The 21,727-nt window shown below is 40.2% G+C and overlaps 1 protein-coding gene across 1 annotated transcript in view; it reads left to right on the top strand.

Moving 5' to 3' along the window:
- The first annotated feature begins 3,771 nt into the window (after positions 1-3,771).
- The window catches only part of ASB7 (ankyrin repeat and SOCS box containing 7), a 46,598-nt gene continuing 28,642 nt past the window's right edge, over positions 3,772-21,727 (top strand). The window contains exons 1-4 of the mRNA XM_007458458.1: positions 3,772-4,152; positions 4,323-4,416; positions 11,068-11,192; positions 13,096-13,357. Of these exons, the coding sequence (XP_007458520.1) occupies positions 13,147-13,357 (211 nt within the window). The 5' untranslated portion in view covers positions 3,772-4,152; positions 4,323-4,416; positions 11,068-11,192; positions 13,096-13,146. The remainder of the gene's footprint in view (positions 4,153-4,322; positions 4,417-11,067; positions 11,193-13,095; positions 13,358-21,727) is intronic.

Genomic DNA, 21,727 nt, shown 5'->3' with positions numbered 1-21,727 from the left:
AGCACAGGCTCCGGACGCGCAGGCTCTGCGGCCATGGCTCACGGGCCCAGCCGCTCCGCGGCATGTGGGATCTTCCCGGACCGGGGCACGAACTCGCGTCCCCTGCATCGGCAGGCGGACTCCTAACCACTGCGCCACCAGGGAAGCCCTAATTTTTTCAAAATTGTAAATTATACACCCCAAAATATGTAGTAGCCTTCAAAGTAGTTTTTTTATTAAGTTACTCCAAATAGAGTACCTCCGTTCCAGGCTCTTGTTGAAACCCCTTTGGAAACTGCTTGCAGAGTTTTGCACTGTATATTCTTTTGAATATACAGTTAGATATGATACTTTCTGGGTGGATTTGGTTTAAAGAAACAGCCAGAAGTAATTAAAAACTTTTCTTGTATAATTTGCAGGCTGGCTTTTAATAATACACAACTTTAATTTTTTCTAATCTAAGCAAATGTTTAGCAAGAATGTTCTTTTAAGAATTTGTATTTTCTGAAAAGCCTTACACAGAACAAGGGAAAGAAGTCTTTAGGGCTCACCAGATGTGAATATTAATTTAATCATCAATCCATAGAATTTCAGTGCCTTCTCTATCATGCAAGAGGGTTCTCACTTTATAATACATCTTTTCATTCCCCTCCCCCTGCAAGTCTTCAAGTTTTCTTCTTAAAAGGGGCTTCTGCTTACAATTTCATCAGTAGACTTGCTGGCCAAACGGGTATATTCTTTAAAGGAAAAATGGGCACATGTTCACACAGACAATAATTGGGTAGTCCTTCCATTAAAAATATTTTTGCCTTTTTCTAAACACACACTAATCCTTGACAAGTCAATTTCTCTTGGACCTCCTTCTTCCTCTCTGGAGATTCCTTCTCAGACACGCTTGCTGGACCCCTTTCCTTCTACAGTCATTTCTGGGTATGAGATTGGTTCTGGACCCCTCAGGGATACCAAAATCGGTGGATGCTCAAGTCTCTTACATAAAATGGCATTGTATTTGCATATAACCTATGCACATCCTCCCTTATACTTTAAATCATCTCTTACAATACCTAATACAACGTAAATGGTATGTAAATATTTGCTAAGCTGGTGGCAACTTCAAGTTTTGCTTTTTGGAACTTTCTGGAATGTTTTTCTTTTTACAAATATTTTTGATCTGAGATTGGTTGAATGTGGAACCTTTGAATACAGAGGGCTGACTGTAGTCCCTTAAATGTTTCATGGACTTTCAATGTCTTCAATTAATATCTACATGCTAACAACTCAGAACCCACAGTTAGGTCTAGCTCTCTTCTGGGCTCCACACTCATGTATCTAAATGCCAGTGGAGAGCTGCACTTGAAGTTTCCACAGCACCTTCAAAACAAACTCAACTCAGTCTATGGCCTCTCAAACTTGCCATCTCAGTGTATGGCACCTGTATCTCACAGTCACCCAAGTGAGAAACCTGGCTGTGTTCCTGGACCCTTCCTAACCTCACTTCTCTCTATCCTCACTGCCACTGTTAACAGTACACCACTCCTACCCTGGACAACCACAACAGAGTCCGTGCTAAGCAGCTGTCTCTTCGCCCACCCTACACCCACTTCCTTCTGAAAAACATCTCAACTTTCATTTGGATAAAGTCCAAATCCTTGAACATGGCTTAGCATGTCCTTTGAGATCTGGCTCTTGGGGTCTTCTCACCTCTGTGCCCCACAAACTTAGCTCCAGGCTTTCTCTGAGGGCCTCAGAAACTCTGTGCACTTTAAGGATTCCCAAGCTTCGCTTGGCCCATTCTTTCTAAATCACACTCAACCATTTCCCTCCCACTCTTAACCCTCAACTAGGAAACCTCCAGTCTTGGGGAGCCCTCCACATATCCAAGTCAGGATTAGAGGGCCCTGCCAAGTGCTCCCTCAGCCTATACACAGTATTTCTCTCACTGAATTGTCCATAACTATTTTCTAGTTCGGTTCCCCTACGCTTGACTATGAGCTTCCCTGGGCAGGCCTGAACCCAGTTTGCCCACCTAAGCCAATAAGTAGCTCATGTAGAAGGCACCAAAACTAGTATTCTTGATAAATGAATGATAATGTACAATAAAATACCAGGATATCAATTTAAAGTGTTTGCAGTGACCCCCATCTTCCACAAAACATCTTAATATATTTTATTAAACAAAAACAGCTGATACGTTGAAATGCATACTTCCTTTATACAATTAGGCCTTTCTTTGAGGACATCGGTGGTAGTCAAACGTCTGGTGTACTGGGTGGCTTAGTTTAAGATAATGTCAGCTACTGCCTGGACTACTACACAGTCTTTCACATTTGCCTTAACCTCATTCCCAGCTACAGTCTTCTCCACTGAGCAGCCAGTGATCTTTTCAAAACATAAACAGATACGGTAACTTTTCGACCAGCCGCTACAAGGTCTTGCAAGATCCGCAGCCTGTTGCACCCCCCTCCCCCACCCTCAACTTCATTACTAACCATGCTCCCTCTTATGCTGCTTGACTACCTGGCCGCCTTTCTTGCAGTTCCTGTCAACAGCAAAGATTATTCCAGTCAGAAGCTTTGCCCTTTTGATGTCTCTGCCTGAAAAATTCTTCCCTCAGATCTTGGCATGGCTAGCTCTTCCTCACTCAGATCGATACTAAAATGTCACTTCCTCAGAGACCTTTCCTATCTAAAATAGCCATCGCGCCCTAGACAATCTCGATCCCATTATTCTGCTTTTCTTTACATAACCTATCCCTATCTGATAAATAATTTTGTGTTTGTCGGTCTCTCTGTTAAAGTGACGAGGGCAAACGATTGCATTTATCCTATCTTGTTCACCGTTATCTCCCTAACGGCTAGAACAGTGACCGGAGGGTAAATACCGGCTAAACGAAAAAATGCACTTAATAAACACGTCCACCTCCCATATTTTCCACTTTTCCCTTTCATTCACAGGAATTCGCGAGGGTCGCTGTTCTTGCAGGAAAGCCCTTGAAGCGTTACCGTCACCCCACAGAGAGTCCTCTTTGCCACGCTAGGCGAGGCACGCCCAGCCTGGGAGCTAGCGGAGCCTCAGGGACCGAGAGGGGAGCCCAGGACCCGGCACTCGCGTCTAAAAAGCTCTGAGGAGAGCGGCGGTACAAGGCGCCCCTCTCCTGGCTTCCTGGGGACTGACGCCTCCGCAATCCTAAACCCTGGAACAGCCTCTCAATCGGCCGCACACACGCCTCCCCCGCCGCCGAGGTTAGCAGCTGCGCCCACTTACCTGCCAGGGATCGGACTCAAGCCACTCTGCTTTTGCACCGCCATTCGAGCGAACCCCAGCCCCTTCCGAGACACCGTAGTTCACGGAAAGTACAAGGCGTTTCCTCTTCCGCATGCGCAGAGGGCCTGTTCGGCCTACAGTGTTTCTTAGCAACCGCTTCGAGTCCCTCCGCCAGGGGCGGAGCAGCGGAAGCCACGGGGAGGGGGAAGTGAGTGAGGCCAATCGGAGACGAGTCCTAACCTCGCTCGGCACGCCTCCTCTTACTGTCGCGAATGCACAGGCGGCTTTACGGCAGGCAAGGGGTGGGTGCTGCTGGGGTAAGGAGGAGGGAAGGAAGCAACCAACCAACCAAGTCGCCTCCACCCCCCCACCCCCACCCACCCCGGACCTAGTTTACGGCTCCGGGCTCAGGCTCCAGTGCGGCCGCTGATTGGCTGCTGAAGGCTTGGTCCCATCCCAGTGACCCCAAAGTGCTGGAGGGAGGGGGCGGGGGTGGATCAGTGCAAAGTGCATCCCGAAAGCCCCCTGCCTGGATCCCCCGCGGCTGGCACTTCGGACCCTGAATGACCTGGGACCTCGCTGCCCCGAGACCTCCCGTGTCCCCTCGTAGCTGGGAGCCTCCGGCCCGGAGCGCGGCAGCCCCCTGCTCCGAGCCCTCAGACGGGGACTGCCCCCCCACCCGAGCCGGGACTTCCTCCCTGCACCCCTGCCCCGAGGCTGCCCGGCGGCCAGGACCGCCGCCTCCAGTCTGCTCGGCAGTCTGGATGCTCACCGGGCTGGGGCCGTGAGGCATCGAGGAGGATCAAGAACACCCGTGTCCGGCCCTGCCTGGGCTGTTTCTTCAATGGAGAAGTTGGTGAGTGTGGAGGAGGCTGAAAGAAAGAAGAGAAGCAGCAGCTGAGGAGACAGGTAAAGTCAGTTACCTCCCCTGAGGGGAAGGGGGCTGGCCTGGGAGGGAGGAGAATCACTGCTTCTTCCTGCTTGCCTTTTACCAGTCTCTTCCTCTGCTCCCCCTTCCTCAGAGCCCCCTCCTCAGAGCCCCCGGGGTACTGCACCACTCACAGGTTTCTGATTTCCAGGTTTGAGCTGGCTAGGGGAGGCGAGAGAGCAGGAACGGGGCTGCCCACCCCCAGAGAAGCAGCAGAGAGCCTCTGACCAGCATCCTCCATAAAGGTAATAAGCCAGCCCTCCCCTCCCCCACTGTTTATTCCTGGCCCCTACTCATTAAGCAGTGCTTTATTTTCAGGATGGTTACCTGGGAATGCAACCCGTTCCTGGCTCCCAGTTTCCCAGCAAAAACAAAAACACTGCCTGTGCCCCAATCCTTAACATTTTAATAAGTTTTCTTTACCAGGAACATGTTTTTCCCCTTTCTGTCTGTACAGTGTGTTTCCGTGTTTTGCATTATCTTTTGGTGCACTGTACTATTTACCCAGCTCAGAGACTTTGAGGCCTTTTTGTAGCTCCCCCTGCCCCTCTTACTCTCATAAGAATTTCTCAGTTCCTTGTTAATGGCTTGTTAGTTCTGAATGACTCTGCTTTTCAGTTAAAGCACAATTTTCTGTTTTCCCCTGTTCTTTCCTATCATCTTTCCTCTACCTCCATCAGAAAATCTTTTGAGTTACCTAACTGACAGGGGTTTGGTAGAGGATGGTACAGTAATAGTTTGAAATTTGTGAGTTTCAGAAAATAATGTGACTTTTTTTCTCTAGTAAAAAGTGAATCTGTGTACCTTAGTAGTATGAATGGTATGAAAGCAATACTCCCTCCCGAAGCACTTATGTATAATTAACTCTTTGGGCTTTTGTGTGTTTCTGTGTGACAGATGTGGATGGGCTCTGAAACTCTTATAAAAAGATAAATCGTATTTGTTATACCTCATTTTCTAATACTTATAAAACTTTACAGAATATTTTGTTAATCTTTTGACATTCAGGAATTTTAAAACAAAAGAATGTTTTGGTGTGTTTAGAATCTAGGGTTTTATTTTGGCACTCGTCATAAGATTTCTCATTTCAAAACCATTACAGAGAATTTGTTAAATTGAAATTTAAGCATCTAATTCATGTGATCACATTTCTGCTGCTGTATTTCGTTGCTGCCTCTGAAAATGCACTAAAGGTAGGTTTAGGACATTCATGTAAGTCCTAAAGAGGGGATGTGAACAGGGAAATTATGTAAGAGTTAATTCAGAAATTAGCCAAATGAATAGCTTCTCCAACATCCAATAGCAGGAGTATAAAGTGACTTGTTAATCTCAGAGTTATTTTAATATCTTCAATTGTTTAGGGAATTTTAGGTACAAAGAAGTACTTAAAATAGCAGAAGTTGTTAGGAAATCTTTGGCCTTCTCTGTTCTCCTGGACTTTCTGCCTTCCAGAAAAGGAAATTAATGTCTTTCCTGATTCTTCTAATTGTCAAGGTACAGCTAAAGAGACTTTTAAGAGGCTCTGAGGGTTTGCATATTCTTGAAACCTGGCACTGGACACCAAAATGAGAGCGTATGCTACTGAATGGGATTTAAAATCAGTATCTACCAATGACTATTACACAGTGAGCATTTAGGGCACCCTTTGTATGTATATGTAAGGTCCACTTCATTTCAGTAAAAGCTAGGTAGAATGCGGCTTTCATTATTTAAATATGTGAAGCACTAGAGAAATGCCTAATGATTCCTTTAGAACTTTAAAAAAATGCTAAAATACTTGAAATATGTTTTTAAGGTAAAAATGAATTATGTATTTTCTATTCAGGCCTTCTCAGTTAAATATATTTCTGCTTTAGATTGAACTCTAGCATGTTTTCATTTCTGAGGGATATTATCACCTGTGCTGAGTCAAGTATGTAAGGTAAAGAGAGGAACACTGCTTTCCTCTGGTTTCCAGTGAGTTCATTCTCATTGCTTAAATAATGTTTCGTTGATCCTCTCAGCTTTTAATGATTTTTCTAAGATTACAGAATATATATAAATTGTCAGCATCTGTTCCTAATATCAGCATGATTGAGAGTATTTGGTCTAGATTATGCCAGTCATGTAAAATATTTAATTTAGTACTTTGTTACCAACATCGCCAGTTAGGTAGTTTATCTTTTTCAATCTGGTAGTTAAATTTGTGTTAATTCTGTTGTCAGTCACATGGTTTTGAAAGGAAAAAAAATTTTTAAACACCCAGTTTTTTTGGTAACCAAGTAAGATTTATGATCACATAGGAAGAATCACTGATTTTAATTGAAGTGTTGTATTTTGAGTATGCTATGGCCAGTACTTATTTTCTTCATACCTAAAGTGATGCCATTCACAATTATGACACGTACAATATCTCTTTATTTGATAACACAGAAGTACATACTGTCCCTAAAAAGTCTAAAGTCATGTAGTTTCTATAAGCATATCTAACGTGACTTTTAGCCTTTCATTTCATTCTCAACAGAAGGCATGCCTTATGTGGAATGCTTGTCTCATTTCTTACAAACTTAGGTACCGACATGAGGTTGCTAAGGTGGTAGTGCCAGACATGGGTTAATGAGATAAGATTGACAAGACTTCATCATTTATAATACTTGTGATTTATGCTTTGAATTGGGTCTGGGTAAGTGAATTACGAAATTTCCTCTATTGCCTTGTCCACGTTTCATGAAATTTGTTGGTCTTTCTGTTAGAATTTAGGAGACTTATAGATAAGTCTCGCATGATAATAAATCCTTATGTTATTTGGAGGCCCAGTAATTTGAAGGGATACCCTCACTTGTTTTGGAACATAAACACTATGGTGCTTTGTTGAGTGATACTAAAATAACACTTCTACTTCATTTTGGGTTCCAGGGGCTTAGTTATATGAGTAGACCTTGTTAACATCCATCTCACCCATGTTGCACACTTCGGGCATTGTAGTGTTTCTGCATCCATCTTCCTTCTTAGGACTTGTGAACTATTGGTTTTTTTGTTTTTTGTTTTTTTTTTCTCTCCTCAGGGCCAGTATCCTTGGAGTTGCTGATTTTCTTTCCTTTCCAGCCTGTATCTCTGTTTACTCTGCAAAGAAATGCTTATTTCTTCTTTTGAGTAGCAAGCTGTTATCTTGTTTCTAGTTTGTGTGAAATCTGGAAGCACAGTTCTAATGTGTGTCACTTAATCAAAAAAATGTGTGGCCTTTTAGTGAAAATAATATGTAAAAAGCCATTAATGACTAATCATTTATGCCAAAGGAAACTGGGGACATGTGGGCAAATTTGGTGGAAGTTATATAATTTTAGACAGATCTTAAATATGTTTTGTTTTATAGCTATTTTATTCTTTATTCTGTGAATATAGATTTCTTTTAATTATATGAAGCAAGAAGCTTTGGTTTTAACTTAATGAGGTTCACTTGGCATCTATATAGAAATTAGATGGCAACATTTTAATTCCTAAATTTATAGTTTCTAATACAGTCAACAGTATAAAAGCTCAGATGCCTAGATTGTTTTCTTTTGTAAGAAAAGTGTAGAGTAGAAAAGATGAATTCGTAAAATTTAAACACACCATTAACATTGGGCAGTAAAATCTTATATAAAAGTGATATACATTGGGAAGCATCTCATTTTGATATATAATTCTGAAGTCTTCCTTGTTAGTATGTTTTTTTTGTCTTTTTCTGACTGTGAAACCTAGAATGGGATTTCTAAATATTGCACCCTCAGAGTTTTAGTCATTCTGAGTCAACTTACATTGTACATATGTTTATTTAGAAAATTGCCTCCTTCGCCATATTTTTTTATTTTATAGGTCACTACCATGACCTATCAGACTTTCAAACTTGCACTTTTTGAGGGGGAATAGACTTTTTTCCATTCTCATATCTGGGCTTCCTTTGTAGTTTTTAATAGGTAACTTTACCACTAGATATTATATTTACTAAGTTCAATAGTCTTTTTTCCCTGTACTTATACATACATGGATGGTTCTACTCCAGTAAGTACAAACTCTCATAAAATTACACCACGATGAAATTAACTCGTCTGATGCTTTGAACTATTAGGATATTTTGGTAATAAGTCATTGGCCTTCATAATTTAAGGTATGCAGTTGACAGGGGTCATGTGTGCATGTTATGTGTGTCTATGTGTTTTTTCCCATAAAGACTGAAGCGCTTTTTTGGTTTAAACCTATGGTTATTATTTATAGAGCTTGATATTGTCAGAAAAGAGAAAAAGGATCTTAACCATTCTAGGAGTATTTGATTCATTTGAAGTATGCAGAACTCTCTATTAAAGTTCTACCCAGGGATAATACCAGTGGCCAAAGCCTAGTAGTATGCCAGGCATGTGTCAGGCACTCAGTAGACTTTCATTTGTCTAATTGAAGCAGACCATGTGGGATTATCACAAGTTACTATTGTTTGTGCGTCTTTCTTATAAGAGAGAAATAGTTGAGTCACTTTGACTTTTAACAAAGCCTTTCTTGATATTATTAATAAATTAATACCATTTCATATTCTCCTCAACCCCCACCTCACATGTCCTCCCCACCACTCTGCTGCATTCATGGAAGTGGTGATGGCTATATGGAAAGCAACAACAAGAACAAGGATTCTTAAAGGCTCAAGACAGTAGAGGGTCATCTCCACTTTTCTTGGGAGGCAGGGAGTACTGAGGACACACTTAGAAGTATGGCATTCAGTGGTGTTCATTCTTGCACTGTAGGTGTAGCTCACATGTGAAGTAATCACATATTCCTTTGTGGAAATGCTGCAGGCTCATCATTGGAGACATTGGTTTGCATTTTTTATTTTAGTACAGTTCTAGATTTATGGAAAAATTGCGAAGGTAATACAGAATTCCCATATACTGCACACTCACCTTCCCCTAATTAACATCTTATATTAATAGATACATTTGCCACAATTAATGAACCAGTAATGAACATTCTTATTAACTAAAACCCATACTGTATTCAGATTTCTTTAGTTTTTACCTAATATCTTTTTTCTGTTCTAGGATCCCATCTAGGATATCACATTCCATTTAGTCGTCTCTTTAGGCTCCTCTTGGCTATGACTGTTTCTCAGACTTCTTTGTTTCCTTGCTTTTGATGACCTTGACATTTTGAAGAGTACTGGTCAGGTATTTTGTAGAATGCCCCTCAATTGGAATTAGTCTGATATTTTCCTCATGATTAGGCTAGGTCTATGGGTTTTGGGGAGAAAGCGCACAGAGGTAAATTGCCATTCTCATCATATCATACTAACAACATGACTTGGCACTCTTGATTTTGACCATGATCACCTGGCTGAGGCAGTGTTTTTCAGGTTTCCCACTGTAAAGTTTCTTCCCCCCTCCCCCATACTATCCTCTTTGAAAGGAAGTCACACTTAAGGAGAGAGGAGTTGTGCTCCACCTCCTTGAGGGGAGAGAATTTACACAAATTATTTGGAATTTTGCACAGGAGATTTGTTTCTTATCCCCCTTTAAAAATTTAATTAGTTATTTATATCAATACAGACTTATTGATATTTATTCTGTACTTTGGGTTAGACTCTAATAGTACTTTGACTATCTTCTTGTTCGAATTGTTCCATCTTGGCTATTGAGAGCTCTTTTGGTTGGCTCCTGTGTCCCTTTGACATACCCCCATCATTGCATTTTTCTTGGAGCACTTCCTTGCTTTTTGGCACTGTGAGATGCTCTAGGCTCATCTTCTGTATTTCTTGCCCAGTCTTAGAATCAGCCATTTCTGTAAGGATAACTGTGCATTTTTTACAGCTTGCCATGTAGGAGTTGTTCTGATCATGCCTAGTTCAGTTAGAAGTGTTAAGCAGAGTTTTAAACTAAATATTATTTATTTCCAAGTGCATGTTTGCAAAGTCTTTGGCCTTCTTGAAGAAATTTGACAAGGAAAAATAAGGTGTGAAAAGAGGAAAGGTTCAAAGTAGACCATACTAATTTGGATTGGTTGAAAATTCTGGTCTGTAGCCACCACCACCACCTATGACTGTCACTTTTCTCCATCGCTCATCAGGTTGCCAGGCAGCTTGACCATTCCTTGTTTAAGTGATGCAGGGCTTATTAGCACATCCACCACACTGGGACGGAGTGGCAGTTCTCCCAGTGAGTAATTCCTAGAGGGATTCTGGTGTGATGCATGGAAGTCACTTTGCCTGTGTTCTTAACCTTAATGGAATTCACAGATCTAGGATTTATTTGACGTGGCGAAAGATCCCTATTCTTTTAGTTGTAGAAAATTTTTTCAGAATCCATATGGAGAAGCTGGCAAGACTGTTAATCTTTTACCTAGTTTGGTGTATGCATAAAGGAATAAAAAAGTTTCAAAATTATTAACGTGATGCCTTTTGCATGTATGAAGAACCAACATTTAAAGAAAATCTCCTTTTAGTTGTCATAGATTTCATTTTGACCCTGGCCACCTATTGTATTGAATGCAGGTATATTCTCATTTTAATTGTTTAGAAAGAGTAAGAAACTTGCGATGTCAATTAAAAAGTAATTCAGTACTGAAAATATATTTTGAATAGAGCAAAAAGAAGAATTTGTGTTTGCATCCAAATTCCAAGTGGTGATTTATTATTTTCCTTATTCATTAAAAAAAAAAACCCCTGCCTTTCTAGAAAAAAAAAATTCCTGAAAATAAGTCATATCCTGTACCACCTTGCGGGTTAATGTAGTTTTGAGATCATTTTTTCTAAGCATTGATTTAAGTTCTTTCTTTGCTCTGTAAGTTTGTTGTAAAGTGCTAAAATATAAGCTCATGAAAAGGTAGACTACTCAGGCAGCTATGTTTCTTTATTTTTTTAGAAAATTTCCTGTGATTGTTATTTCATTCGTTTTTAGGTTAAGAAAGAGCTCATTGACACTGGAATCTGGACACACTCTGAGCCCCCAACTCACGATGCTGTATGTGCACAATGGTTATTAGGCAATCCACGTATCAGGAAAAGGGGCATTCTTCCCGTAAGGTGAGTGACTGAGGGTCATAGGTCACCTGTGCTGTTCTGGGGGAAAATCCATTTAGCTTTTATTTCTTCTTCAGATCACCTAATTCATACTAAACATAGCACTTGCTAAAAGAAAATCCAGGTTTGTTTTGATATTGTTTGAATCTTTTTCCTTGCATAGTATGCCTTAAGTGCCAAGGTGATCATCCCAATTAAAAAAGAAAAATCTGTTAAAGATGATTGTTTTGAGTATATGGTAGTAGTTTCTATTAACTCCTTCTAATGGTCTTCATCTTTCCTTATAATGCTAAAAATAAGCAAAAACCTATTCCAAAAGGATTCTTGGTTTTAATATTTCTAAGACAAGAGACTTAATTTTAGTGTCAGTTGAAAAAGTAAGTGAAGAGATGGGGGAAATCACGTTTATTAAGAAAACAAATTGTCAGGAAATTTCTAATTTCCCAATTTTCCTTGAGGAGATAGCCTGATATTTTTAAATTACATTACTTAGTAGTGATACTTAGGAGTTTTGTAATAACCATTTTCTATGTATGAAACAAGATAGGATATGTGATTATACTATTAAGCTGTGATAATATGACCTAAGTTATGACCTAAGTTAGGCTTAAGTTGACCTTTGTACAGTCTATAAGGAGAAGTTTTACAAGGTAAACTATTATTGGTAACAAGATTATCCCAAGATGTCTAACCTACATATGAGACCAGAATGTCTTTAAAGGACCTTCACATAATTTTTTATTTTTAGAAATGGAAGCTACTAATTAGGAGGTGAGTTTAATCTATACCTTAAAGTTAGCCCAGATGGAATGGCTTCCTGGAATTATGTAGTTTAAGTTTCTGTATGTATTTAAAAGCTTAAAAATGCACTAAAAAAGTTTTTGTATACACACATAAAAGATGTAACTTTTCACCAGTTCAGTTTGGACTTCCCTGTTTGCATGAAGGAGATCTCATTTTACATTGAGTTTGAGTACACGCCTCTTTTGTGACCTATTAGAGAGTGTTGGAAATCTATATACTGCTTTTACCTTTTTCATGTGGTTAATCAACAGATTGTTTAGATTCCTTTAGTTTTTAAATATTTTGTATGATCTTGCTACTTTGAGTATTTGTAGAATAAAACTTCTAGAAAATGGAAATTAGAAAAGTGCAAAAGAAATGTGGCAGAAAAAGAGTAGTAGTAAATAGTGCCTCAGAGGACATAAAGTGGGGAGGATAGAAAGAGACAGAAACAAAAGGAAAGTAAATATAATCTACACATTTTCCTCTAATTTACTTAAACCCCACCCACTCCCCCTTCCCCCCAACTTTACACTCTTTGGGGCTAAAAATAAAATATTGTTGAAATACTTTAGGGGACCAGCCTAAAGGTTTTTGCTCTTTTAAAATTTTAAACTACTCATAGCTGGAGGTCTTTAGTCCTAGTCTATGAATTGTCCATTTGATACTCAATATGTACTCACTGATCTGTGATAGAATCCTTGAATGGTTTATAACTTAAATTTTCCCTGTGCATCAGGTAAATGCGAACTCCTAAGACAAGTACTCATTTGCTTCCTCTGTTGTCTCCATCTTCAGCTGCCCAGCATCACTTTCCATTTTACCTAAAATAAATGTTGTGTTCATTGGTGTTTGCTTTGAGTTTACAAAAGGCTGCAGAAGAAATTTCCTGTTTTGGCATTTTAGGGCTTTATGCCTCACTTTCTTTTTGAAATCTTTTATAATCTTATGGAAATAACTGAAAGTTTTGGTCAAAACTGATACATGTTAATTTGTTATAGTAGTATGAACTGTCATCACTGAAGTTTACATGATTTAGCAATGGAAACTTCTGTGCTATTTAATGAACACACTGTCAGGTGTCAAGTATTCTAAATTTTATGTATTCTACCTACCCTTCAAGGCTGATCCCTGTGACCTAATGAATCCTTTGTAAAAAGTGGACTCAGCTAGGATGTTACACCACCATTGTCGAAGGAACCCTGAACTCCAGGAAGAGTTGCAGATTCAAGCTGCAGTGGCTGCCGGGGATGTTCACACGGTACGAAAGATGTTAGAACAAGGCTATTCTCCAAATGGCCGGGATGCTAATGGCTGGACCCTGCTTCATTTCTCTGCAGCAAGAGGAAAGGAAAGATGTGTTCGAGTATTTCTAGAACATGGAGGTGAGTTTATTAGAAGCAAACCCTTTTTTCCCAAGGAGAAACTTAAAATGAAATTCTATTTAGTTTAAAATATATGAGTGCTTGTGTATATAATTTCTAATGCTTCTTTTTGCTAATACTCGACTTCTTATTCTCTCCTTTGTGAAGATGTGTTAAAATTATGCTGAGTCTTGTTTAAAACCAGATTGTCTAAAAAATCAGTTTGTTGAATGTGCTTTTTTCCCCTTGTAACTCTAGTTTCTATACAGCCAGATTTCCCCAGATTATTTCAACTAAAAGCAGCCCTTCTTCAGGTTGTCAAGTTGCTTTGTTTCAGAAGCAGAAGTGGCTGTGGTCCCAACAACTGAGAGTTGCTCAAGCTCCCCCTTTTGAGACTTGCTCAAGCTAACTGGGCTAGCACAGGCCCCCTGATAATACCATGGCCTTCAGGATACCCTATATTTTGAATTTACCTCTTCATAAAAAAATTTTAGTTGCTTTTATTACTGTTTTAGAGCACTTGCCTTTTCTAGAATTGTACATAGTTTCTAGGTATCCTACAAGATTGGTTAGCCGAGGTCTAATTTTGTGTAAACATATGCAGTTGGAAACTACATTTGACATTTAATGTTTTTGCTTGAAAAACTGTCCATTCCTGTAATTAATAGTAACTAAAAATTGTCTTAAAGTAGTTTACTTTTTTCTCCCATTATAAGTGTATTTTGTCATTTTTACCCATATTATTTTTGTAAATTATGGTGTAAAACAGCTTGGTTGGGACTCAGGATCCATTATGTACCATTCTAGGGCCTGGATTGCTTATTAACAGTCATTTAGTTCTATTTCTATGGTGTACTTTGTTACAAGACTAGTCAAACTTACTTGCAAACTAATTTGAAGTACAGAAAATGTTAGAAGTCACACAGCTCTCATTAGGGTCTTGTGAATTATGTGAAGATAGGAATACAAAGGCTATGAGCGTGGACTTACTGCAAAGTCCTGCTAAACCTGAGACTAGGAATCATCACACATCGGAGTGGCCCTGAAATAAGAATTATATCCCCGAAATAGTTGACTGTTGACAGGACACCACCATTTGCTAGCCTGTGCCTCCTTTGTAGCCATCCTCCATCCCTCCCTGCCACCCTTGCTCATATCTCATTTCACCTTGAAACTTGAAAACCTCAGCTCTGAAGGCAACGAAGGAGAAATGTAAGAGGAATGCCAGGAGAAAGAGCTGAAAAAACTAAGAAGTGGGTGAAGATTCAGAATACTTAAAATTCTGGCAGTGCTTAGTAAAATTAAGACCAAGATCAGAACTCACATTTTTAAATTCTACCTAGTCCTGTTACTTTTCTGTTTCTGCCAGCCTTGCTTTTAAAATGTTTTAAATATTAATTAAGAAAGAAAGTTCAATTACTCAGGTAATATATGAACTTGTCTCCTTAAAACAAATAAAATACATTTTCAAATAAATTACAAATAAAGCCAAAGTCCCCTTTGGCCAACTCCCAATCCTTATCTGCCTACCCCTGCCCAGACGTAACTCATGGGTATGAGTTTGGTTTGGTCCTTATCTTTCTAGATCATTTCCTAAATGTGCTTATAGAAAATATGTCTTATTGTGTTGTGTGTGGTTTTTAGAACATAAATGATATCATACTGACTGTATTATTCTGCAACTGTTATTTTTTGCTCAGCTGTATATAACTTAAGACTTTTTTAATATTGGGTTGGTAAACTTTCTGTAAAAGGCCAGATGGTAAAGATTTGGGGCTTTGCGAGCCCTCCTGTCTCTGTTGTTAACTACTCAACTCTGCCTTTGTAGCATGAAAGCAGCCATAGACGATATGTGGATGAATGAGTGTGGCCATGTGCTGATAAAACTATATTTATCAAAACCAGTGGTGTGCCGGATTCGGCCTCTGGTCCCAGTTTGCTGAATCCTATTTCCTCACCATCCCCCTCTCTTTTTGTGTATGTATGTGTGTATAGATATTTTTAACAGCTTTTATTGAGATAGAATTCACATACCTTACAATTCACCCTTTTAAAGTGTACAATTCAGTGGCTTTTAGTGTATTCATAGAGTTGGGCATCCATTACCACAGCCAATTTTAAAACATTTTCATTACCCCAAAAAGGAACCTTGTACCTATTCAGTATTAATACATATAGGTTTACTCTGTTCAACTGCTAGATATAGTATTTATTAGTTTGGATATACTATCATTTGTTTAAACCATTCTTTTTTATTTTTTGAGTGGATGAAATTTTCTCAGGACATTTTATTAAGAAGGTAACACATACATATATATACATGGTTAAAAACAAAACGAAAGGTGATACGGACTGTTCAGTGAGGGGGAAATGTCTGCTCTTCAGCATTGGCCCCTCCTCTCCTTCCCAGAGGCAGTCACTCTTACTGGATTCTTTTGTGTCCCTGCAGAGATAGTCTGTGCATATAAGTGTGCATATTTTCCACCCTCCATCTTCTAGCCTGCTTCTCTTTTGTTAATCGTCTGTTCTGCATCCTGATTTTTTTCACAAAACAGTTTCTCTAAGTGATAGTTCCTTGTCATTGATTCCATTGTATAGATGTAATTTATTTAAACTTATTCCCCATTGTTGGACTTTCTAATTTTTCATTTTTCTGCTTCTAGAAACAGTATTACAGAGAGTGTCCTTGACTAATCTTTTTACATATGTGAATTTATCTCTTGGATAATTCCAAGAAGTACAATTGCCACATCAAAGGGTTGTTAGGTTTTGTTGTTGTTGTTGCTGTTTTGATGGATATTGACAAATTGTCCTCCAAAGAAGGTTGTTAATGGCTCTGCCCTTAACCAGGTGGGAGGGTGCCCAGTCCCCTGCCTTTGCCAGGAGTGTATCACTAAGTGGTTTGCTCTTCCTCTGTGTGATTTGCTTGCCTCCTTTTTTCCCGAAAATGACATATGAGTAACAAAGCATTGCAAGACTGGGCTGCTTGCTTGTCTTTTTCTTATGACTTGTAGGAGTTGTTTATGTATTCTCTGCTGTTAGTTATATGTTGCAACAGTCTTCTCCCAGCTTGTAGCTTTTCCACATTGTTGTTTTGCTTGTTTTTTGGGGGCAGAAGTTTGCATTGTAAGTAGGTAAACTGTATTTTTCTTTTGGCTTATGGTTTGTGCTTTTTGTGTCTTGTACATCATACCACAGGGTCATTATTTGCCTATATTTTTTTCTAAAATGTTTCATGGAATTTAGGTCTTTAATCTATCCAGAATTGGTTTTGGTGTATAACATGAGGTGGTCAGGTACAATTGCATACATAAAGGTAGCCTAAATCATCCTTTCTTTCCTCATTGTTATCTCTTGCCAACTCAGGTATAAAGTTTTTATATACACATGGTTCCATTAGTTCTATTGTCTGTTGTTATATCCCTGGGTCAGTATAATATTGTTGTAAATTATTATTATTCTCTAATAAGTTTTAATATCTGGGGGAGCAAATCTCCTCTCCTTGTTGTTTAAGGATGTCTTGGCTATTCTTAGCACTTTACATTTCCATGTAAAATTTTAAAACAACAAAATTGCATATTTTGCAGAAGCCCCTCACTTATTCTTGTATAGCACCTTTTACTTCCTCCTTTTACCCTAGTACAATAAGAGATTCAGGGAGTAGTTTTTAATAGCACATTATGTATCGATTTGGAAACACAAATAGGAGAGGAGACCTCCTCCTCCTTGCTCCCGTTGGCCACATGTGATGCTTAGACTTGCTCTGTATTTAGTCTAGGCCTGGCTTCTGATTTCTAGGCACTGGTACCCAGCTGCCTGTTCAGCTTCTCCACAGTTGTGGCTCACAGCACAGCACAGCACGAGCTGCTGCTTTGACCGTGTTCTTTTGCAGTAGATGGCACTACAGCCTATGACTGCTGTGCCAGAAATCTAGAAACCATCCTTCTAAATAGTTGTCAGATCTTTTCACTTCCTTTCGTTCGAGGCACTGCCCCATCTTTGGGCAAGGAAACCTTGCTCCTCACCAGGACGGTTATGATGTCTCTTTCGTCCCTGCTTCCAGTCCTGCCCCCTTCCAACCAGTCTCTAAATGGAGTGATCTATTAAAAATGGCAATTAAAATATTTCCTTTTAAAATCCGTCGGTGGTTTCCCACTTCTCTTGGGGCAATATTGAGTCCTTAATGTGACCTACGTGGCCCTGCAGCATCTGCTCCTCTGCGATATCTTTCCAGCTTGTCTTTGAGCCACAGCCCATCTGTGTTCTTTCAGACTCACTGAGCTCAGAGGCGTGTGCCCAGGACCTGCTGGGGTCCCTCTGCTCCCTGCACTGCTGCCACCTTCGCCTGGCTCCTGCCTGCCTCTCCCTCACCTCTCCCTACACTTTCTCAGGGAAGCCTTCCCTTACCATCCGGACTTGGTCAGATCCTTCTATCATGTGATACTATCAGGCTCTGTACCTTTTTATTGTAGTTCCTATCACAAGCATAATAAATTATTTTTGTAGTATTCTATTTAATTCTCTTCTTGTTAGTCTGAGGCTTCATGAGGACAGAACCTGTATCTGTACTGTTCTCAATGAGAGAGAGAAAGAGGAAACAAACACCAGTTATCTAAAATAATTGTTCCCCAGCCTTACAGAGACAAGGCTGATCCTTTTCTTTTTTTTTTTCTTTTTTTTTTAAAGAAGATGTTGGGGTAGGAGTTTATTAATTAATTAATTTATTTTGCTGTGTTGGGTCTTCGTTTGTGTGCGAGGGCTTTCTCTAGTTGTGGCAAGCGGGGGCCACTCTTCATCGCGCTGCGCGGGCCTCTTACTATCACGACCTCTCGTTGCGGAGCACAGGCTCCAGATGTGCAGGCTCAGTAGTTGTGGCTCACAGGCCCAGTTGCTCCGCGGCATGTGGGATCTTCCCAGACCAGGGCTCGAACCTGTGTCCCCTGCATTAGCAGGCAGATTCTCAACCACTGCGCCACCAGGGAAGCCCCTGATCCTTTTCTTTTTATTAAAAAATATTGATTGAAAATGGGCCAGGTGGGATTAGAAAAGTCCCTGAATTCATCATACCTGCTCTTTTCCTTAAACCACAGTTTCTTTAAGAGTTTATAAACTTCCAGTTAGATTGATCCCCTCCTTTTAATACGTTTATTTTGTGATGGACATTAAGGTGAAATGCAGTCAAAGATTCAAATATGGGAAAGTGAGCAAAGAAATGCACAAGAAACAAGGGTTCACCTTCCTCTTTCCGTCCCTCTCCCCTCCCCCACCTCTGTGCCTGAGATAGAATTCATATAGCTAGTTAGATGAGGATGAGGTGGCCAGTTGGTCACTTATTCTTATATTTATTCAGCAAATATTTATTGAGCACATAACGTATGCCAGGCTCTGGCCAGGCCCTGAGATACGGACGTAATCATTGTGCTCGCCTTCTGGCACTTCATAGTCTAGTGGGTGGATGGATTTGTAGCCAACATTTGTTGAGCATTTAGTATCAGCCTAATTCTTCACAACTATTCTGTGAGGGTAAGTAGTAATTTTTCCACTGAGAAAACTGAGCCACAGGATGGTAAGTAATTTGCTCAGTCATTAACTTCATAAATTGTAGAGCCAGGATTCAAACCCATTGTCTTAACCATGAGTCTGTATGACCTGTAAGAAAACAATGCAATCCCAGCAGAGTGAGCTAAGTGCCGTGTATAAAAGACCACCCCATTTGTTGGGGCAAAGGTGGTGGGAGTGGCATGGAAGGCTTACTAGAGAAGGCATGGTTTGCATCAAGGTCTTGAAAGGTGAGGCTGCATGGGGTGCTGGAAGGGTGGAGGTGTGGGGTTCTTTCAAACACAGAATACACTGAGTAAAGGGCTGAAGAAGAAAGGGAGCATGTTTGGTTTTAGGAACTGAAAAAAATTCAGTATGATTGGAGCATATCTGGTCATTTATTTGGGGGACAGTGGTGAGCCATTTGACAGAGAGGAGTGGGAGAAACAGCTGTGTGTTGTAGAAAGCTCACTGGGTGTAGTATTGGGAGCTTAGTGAAAGGGCCCAAGGCCTCAGGCACTGCTGCCTGGTCAGGACTGCAGCCTCATTTCCTTGCACCCCACACGTATTTATTGAGCACTGCTATGTGCCAGGCACTGTTCTGAGGGCTGGGAATACAGTAACAAAATAAAGTCCCTGCTGTCGTGGCACTTACATTTCAGTAGTTGACAGTAAATATATGATATCAAGTCATGAAGAAAAAGGAAGCAGAGAAGGGATAAAGAGGTACAGGCTTCTGTTTTAAATTAGGTATTCAGGGAAGGCCTCTAATGTGACATGTTAGCTGAGGCCTGAAAGAAGCAAAGACCAAACCATGTGTGTATCTGGGAGAAAAGTGTTAAAGGAAAAGTGTTAAAGTAAAAACTCTAGGCTGGGAACATGCTTAGCACTTCCAAGAAAAAGCCAGGAAGACGGTGGCTGGAGCAGAATAATGGGAGGGGGGGCAAACAGGGCTAAAGAGAGTCAGCTGACATGTTCTGTAGCTCCTAGAAGGCATGGAAAAGACTTTGGACTTTGTTCTGAGTGAGAATAGGGGTGCCATTGAATACTTCTCAACTGAGCAACAATATGAACTTACTTAAGGGCTCACTCTGTCTGCTCTGAGGAAGATAGATTGTGGAGGAGCAGAGGAGAAGTAGGAAAACCTGTCCGGATGCTTTGGAATAGCTCAGGCGAGAGATGTTCGTGGCTTGGGCTACATGATAGCAGTGGATGTGTTGAGAAGTGGTCGGATTCTGGATATATTTTGAAAATGGAGGCAACAGTATGTGCTGATAGATGGGCTATGAGGTGAGAGGGAAAGAAATTAAGAATAACTGAGGTTTGGGGGCTGAGGATCAGGAAGAAAAGAGTTGTCATTTACTGAATGAGCAGGGGAAAGATAGCCAAAGCAATTGAAAAGAAGAAAGGATATAGATGTTTAATATCAGCCATTTACCCTACCAGAAATTTTTAATCTCAAGTACATTGAAGGAGCAGATCTTATAATTAAATGTGTACACCTGCACCATGAAACCACCAATGAGTGATCACACAGAGCTTTCAAAACTCAGAGCTAAGAGGTTGCCTGTCTCTGTGCTGTGGTGACAGCCATGTGACCACAGAGGGAAGCCTGGTTGTGGAGCAGGTATGTGAAGTATGCTTGCTGCTGCTTGGGAGAAATCCAGTTTCATTGAGGAAATGAGCAAGTTTGACTTGAATCACTAATACTGTCTATATTCCAAAAGGAAAAAAAAAAAATGAGGCTCTCTTTAGTTTAATCTAAACCTGTGCTGTCTATAGCATGCGTGGCAGCAGGCATACCTCAGAGATACTGAGGGTTGGTTCCAGACCACCACAATAAAGCGAATATTGCAACAGAGGGAGTCACATGAATTTTTTGGTTTCCCAGTGTCTAAAGAAACAATGTACATATCTTAGTTAAAAAATACTTTATTGCTAAAAAATTGCTAACCATCATCTGAGCCGTCAGTGAGTCATAATCTTTTTGCTGGTGGAGGATCTTCCCTCATGTTGATGGCTACTGAGTGACCAGGGTGGTGGTTGCTGAAGGCTGGAGTGGCAGTTTCTTAAAATACGACAAAAATGAAGTTTGCCACCATTGATTAACTCTTCCTTTCACAAATGATTTCTCTGTAGCATGCAGTGTGTTTGATAGCATTTTATCCACAGCAGAACTGCTTTCAAGATTGGAGTCAATTCTGTTAAACCCTACTGCTACTTTATCAACTAAGTTTACGTAGTATTCTAAATCCTTTATTGTGATTTCAACAACCTCCACAGTATCTTCACTGAGAGTAAATTCCATCTCAAGAAATCACTTTCTTTGCTCATCCCTGAGAAGCAGCTCCTCACCTGTTAAAATTTTATCATGGGATTGCAGTATATCTTCAGGCTCCACTTCTAATTCTAGTTCTCTTGCTAAGTAATCTGCAGTTACTTCCTGCACTGAAGTCTTGAACCCCTCAGAGGCATCCATGAGGGTTGGAATCAACTTCTTCCAAACTCTTGTTAATATTGATATTTTGTCCCCTTCCCATGAATTATGTATGCTCTTAATGGCATCTGGAATGGTGAATCCTTTCCAAAAAGTTTTCAATTTACTTTGCCCAAATCCATCAGAGGAATCACTAATTATGGCAGCTGTAGCCTTAGGAAATGTATTTCTTCAATAATAAAACTTCATAGTCGAAATTACTCCTTGATCCATGGACTGCAGAATGGATATTGTGTTAGGCATGAAAAAAACATTAATCTCATTGTATATCTCTATCAGAGCTCTTGGATGACTAGGTGCGTTGTCAATGAGCAGTAATATTTTGAAAGGAGTCTTTATTTCTGAGCAGTGGATCT

Source organism: Lipotes vexillifer, unplaced genomic scaffold (genome assembly GCF_000442215.2).
Source record: "Lipotes vexillifer unplaced genomic scaffold, Lipotes_vexillifer_v1.1 scaffold626, whole genome shotgun sequence".
NCBI lineage: Eukaryota > Metazoa > Chordata > Mammalia > Artiodactyla > Lipotidae > Lipotes > Lipotes vexillifer.
This window is presented reverse-complemented; position numbering and strand designations above follow the sequence as displayed.